We start from the raw sequence: 5,000 nt of genomic DNA on the forward strand, positions 1-5,000 counted from the left end.
TACCGGGCTGGATTTGGCCCCCGGCCTCCCAGTTGAAGAGCACTGGCCTAGTAATTCTGTCTATAAGATTATGAACAGAACTGGTGACAACGAACAGCCCTGGCAAAGCGCCTCTGGCTGGAAATAGTTTTGCCAAGTAACTGCCACTTATATGTCACACCCGTTTTCTCGAGAAAGGCGGTCCACATGATGGAACACATTGCGAAAAACCAGCTCTCAGCTCACACAGGACATCAAGCATGGCAGCCAAGTCACAGGCCCCCACATGTCATGTTTTTTCCCCTGATGTGACTGGTTTCGATTCCCAGCTCCACTGTCGTACTGTCCACATTTAAAGCAGCATAAGTCGAACAATCAATCTCGAAGGAGATTATAGTTCATTAGCTTCGTTAAGAAATTGTTCCTGAAGGAGAGGTGATGTTAGAACCAAGATGACGAGATGCAGTGGCCGGTGGATTTAACTATGGCTGACTGGTTAATGCAGTTGTCTGTCTTGGAGACTGGGGGGTCAATACTTGTGGTCTACATCAGTGGTCCCCAACCACCGGGCCGATTGGTACCGGGCCGCACAAGAAATTGAAAAAAAAATTAATATATATATATATATATTTTATTTTTATGAAATCAACATAAAAAACACAATATATACATTATATATCAATATAGATCAATACGGTCTGCAGGGATACAGTCCGTAAGCACACATGATTGTATTTATTTATGTAAAAAAAAAAAAAAAAAAAAAGTTTTTTAAATACCCCCACCGGTCCGTGGGACAAATTTTCAAGCGTTGACCGGTCCGCAGCTACAAAAAGGTTGGGGACCACTGGTCTACATAACATGTAACAGTGGTTCTTTGGTAAAAAAAATCTGCATAGATTTTGTTTTACAAGACTATTTTCAAACCTTTTTTTTCCTCTTTTAAAAAGGAGCATTTTGAGAGGCGGAGTTGTTGGATGCAAAATAGTCTCCCGTACCACGCCCCCTCACGCTCAGTGAGCATTCGCCACCCCCCCGGCAGAAACGTTTTGTCGTTTCTTTAGCTTTCCCGCTTTTATTTTGCACTTTGGACTTTGCTGACCGCCAGCAGCCGTCTGTTTTGAGCGACTTGCACCACAACACAACATCCCGGATGATATAGCGAGACCAGCGGCTCAATGTGTTTTTTTGTCAGCAACAAAAAAGGGGTCAAAGATGCAGGCAGACAAAAGTGAGGAATGTAGCCCGGCTACAGTAAATACCTGGAACTATACGCTGACTAGGCCTACTGAAATGAATTTTTTTTATTTAAACGGGGATAGCAGATCTATTCTATGTGTCATACTTGATCATTTCGCGATATTGCCATATTTTTGCTGAAAGGATTTAGTATAGAACAACGACGATAAAGATTGCAACTTTTGGTATCTGATAAAAAAAAGGCTTGCACCTACCGGAAGTAGCGTGACGTAGTCAGTTGAACATATACGCAAAGTTCCCTATTGTTTACAATGATGGCCGCATGAAGTGAGAGAGATTCGGACCGAGAAAGCGACAATTTCCCCATTAATTTGAGCGAGGATGAAAGATTTGTGGATGAGTAAAGTGCAAGTGAAGGACTAGTGGGGAGTTGAAGCTATTCAGATAGGGAAGATGCTGTGAGAGCCGGGGGTGACCTGATATTCAGCTGGGAATGACTACAACAGTAAATAAACACAAGACATATATATACTCTATTAGCCACAACACAACCAGGCTTATATTTAATATGCCACAAATTAATCCTGCATAAAAACACCTGCGTGTTTGTTATGCTAGCTCCTAGCTCCTCTGCTAGCTCCTAGCTCCATAGAACACGCCAATACAATTCAAACACCTGATCAACACACACAATCACTCAGCCCAAAAGACCGTTTATCTAACCCAAGGTTCATAAAGCTTATATATTTTTAAAAAGTTACGTACGTGACGCGCACATACGGTCAAGTTATCGAATGTTTAGCAGCCAAGGCTGCATACTCACGGTACCTGATATTCAGCTGGGAATGACTACAACAGTAAATAAACACAAGACATATATATACTCTATTAGCCACAACACAACCAGGCTTATATTTAATATGCCACAAATTAATCCTGCATAATAACACCTGCGTGTTTGTTATGCTAGCTCCTAGCTCCTCTGCTAGCTCCTAGCTACATAGAACACGCCAATACAATTCAAACACCTGATCAACACACACAATCACTCAGCCCAAAAGACCGTTCACCTAACCCAAGGTTCATAAAGCTTATATATTTTTAAAAAGTTACGTACGTGACGCGCACGTACGGTACGTGTTATGCTAGCTCCTAGCTCCTCTGCTAGCTCCTAGCTCCATAGAACACGCCAATACAATTCAAACACCTGATCAACACACACAATCACTCAGCCCAAAAGACCGTTCACCTAACCCAAGGTTCATAAAGCTTATATATTTTTAAAAAGTTACGTACGTGACGCGCACGTACGGTACGGTACGTGTTATGCTAGCTCCTAGCTCCTCTGCTAGCTCCTAGCTCCATAGAACACGCCAATACAATTCAAACACATGATCAACACACACAATCACTCAGCCCAAAAGACCGTTCACCTAACCCAAGGTTCATAAAGCTTATATATTTTAAAAAAGTTACGTACATACGCAAAAAAAAGCCAAAGCTGCATACTCACAGTAGCACGTCTGCGTCTTTGTCATCCAAATCAAAGTAATCCTGGTAAGAGTCTGTGTTGTTCCAGTTCTCTACAGGCGTCTGTGTATCCAAGTCAAAAGTCCTCCTGGTTAGAGTCTCTGTTATCCGAGTTCTTCCATCTTGACTGCATCTTTCGGGAATGTAAACAAAGAAGCGCCGGCTGTGTACTGTTGTGGCTGACTACGTTCGAAAAATACGTCCATTTCGCACCGACAACTTTCTTCTTTGCTTGCTCGGCTTCCTTCTCCATAATGCAATGAACATGATTGAAACAGATTCACGAACACAGATGTCCAGAATACTGTGGAATTATGAAATGAAAACAGAGCTTTTTCGTATTGGCTTCAATGTGGAAGGCATACCCGTGTTCGCCGGTCTACGTCACGCGCATACGTCATCCTCAGAGGCGTTTCGAACCGGAAGTTTAGCGGCAAATTTAAAATGTCACTTTATAAGTTAACCCGGCCGTATTGGCATGTGTTATAATGTTAAGATGTCATCATTGATATATAAACTATCAGACTGCATGGTCGGTAGTAGTGGGTTTCAGTAGGCCTTTAAGCTAGCTACACAACAAATCGAGCGAAGTTTGAGCTAGTTCTCAGGGCATTCAATCGATCGCAACTGGACTGTTTGGTTTGTCTTAGGACACGTTTCGCCTCCCATCCGAGCAGGCTTCGTCAGTTCATGCTCATAGACTGAGATTGATCCGACTAGATTTGACTAATCAAAGTCTAGGACTAGTTCTTCCTGAGGAGTGCAGTGACATCGATGGATGTCTTGAACCGAAACATGACCATCTTCTCGAAGCATTTCATGAATATTGGAGTGAGGGCTAGGTGTCATTGTGGAGCTCTTTGGTACAAGTACTATGGATGCAGTCTTCAAGCCGGTTGGAACAGTAGATAGTCTGAGGTGTTAAAAAAAGCTTGGGATATTGTCTGGGTATTCACATCTGAAGGTTGTTTCATCAGGTGGCGGTGTGACGCTGGAACTAAGATCTACGTTTCTTGGATCCGCAGAAAAGCCAACCACCCGAACATTGTGAAGCTGCTGGGGAAGATCCACCACCAAGATAAACATTGGATCATTCCACTGGAGTTCATCTTTGGAGAGAACCTGGAGACCACCATCTTTAATACCGCCAAATCCAAAATAAAGGTGAGCATCAGGTAGCAGGTAGATTCTGCACCTTTCTACAGCTTTCCGGAGTTTGTTTCAGGTGGAACAAAATAACCTGTCGGCCGATTAAACATGCAAATGTAATTCCTCTAACGACATGAATTTTCATTCAGGCCTGAGGGGGCGAAAGTTAGAAGTTGACCTTGTTCCAACGCCGCCTTTTTTTGTTTTGCCTCTCTGCAGCTAACCCCTGCTAATAAAGGCAAAATCATTGTGGGCATGTGTGAGGGACTACTGCACCTCCATGCCCTAGACATCGTCCATCAAGACCTCAAGCCTGATAACATCATGGTGACTACACCCACACACTCTTATAAACAGCTGAAAACTGTTAGCTCGCAATGTTCTAAATACAGCTTCAAAATGCAAAAAAACTAATGGCTAATTATATATGTATATATTTTTATATATATATATATATATATATATATATATATATATATATATATATATATATATATATATACACACGCAGTATATACACACGCATTTATGCGTGTGTATATAAATGTATTTATGTATATATACGTACATATGTGTATATATGTATATATACATACATATGTATGTGTGTGTATATATTTATACATACATATATACACATATACATACATATATATATACACATACACATATACATATATATACACTACCGTTCAAAAGTTTGGGGTCACCCAAACAATTTTGTGGAATAGCCTTCATTTCTAAGAACAAGAATAGACTGTCGAGTTTCAGATGAAAGTTCTCTTTTTCTGGCCATTTTGAGCGTTTAATTGACCCCACAAATGTGATGCTCCAGAAACTCAATCTGCTCAAAGGAAGGTCAGTTTTGTAGCTTCTATAACGAGCTAAACTGTTTTCAGATGTGTGAACATGATTGCACAAGGGTTTTCTAATCATCAATTAGCCTTCTGAGCCAATGAGCAAACATATTGTACCATTAGAACACTGGAGTGATAGTTGCTGGAAATGGGCCTCTATACACCTATGTAGATATTGCACCAAAAACCAGACATTTGCAGCTAGAATAGTCATTTACCACATTAGCAATGTATAGAGTGTATTTCTTTAAAGTTAAGACTAGTTTAAAGTTATCTTCATTGAAA

General features: G+C 41.0%; 1 protein-coding gene across 2 annotated transcripts in view; it reads left to right on the forward strand.

Moving 5' to 3' along the window:
- Positions 1 to 5,000, forward strand: part of zmp:0000000881 (uncharacterized) — a 27,927-nt gene that overhangs the window by 14,026 nt on the left and 8,901 nt on the right. For both annotated transcript variants that reach the window (XM_062029873.1, XM_062029872.1), the window contains exons 3-4: positions 3,735 to 3,873; positions 4,078 to 4,185. In XM_062029873.1, coding sequence (XP_061885857.1) covers positions 3,735 to 3,873; positions 4,078 to 4,185 — 247 coding nt within the window. The remainder of the gene's footprint in view (positions 1 to 3,734; positions 3,874 to 4,077; positions 4,186 to 5,000) is intronic.

The sequence above is a fragment of the Entelurus aequoreus genome, linkage group LG20 (genome assembly GCF_033978785.1).
Source record: "Entelurus aequoreus isolate RoL-2023_Sb linkage group LG20, RoL_Eaeq_v1.1, whole genome shotgun sequence".
In the NCBI taxonomy this organism is placed as follows: Eukaryota; Metazoa; Chordata; class Actinopteri; order Syngnathiformes; family Syngnathidae; genus Entelurus; species Entelurus aequoreus.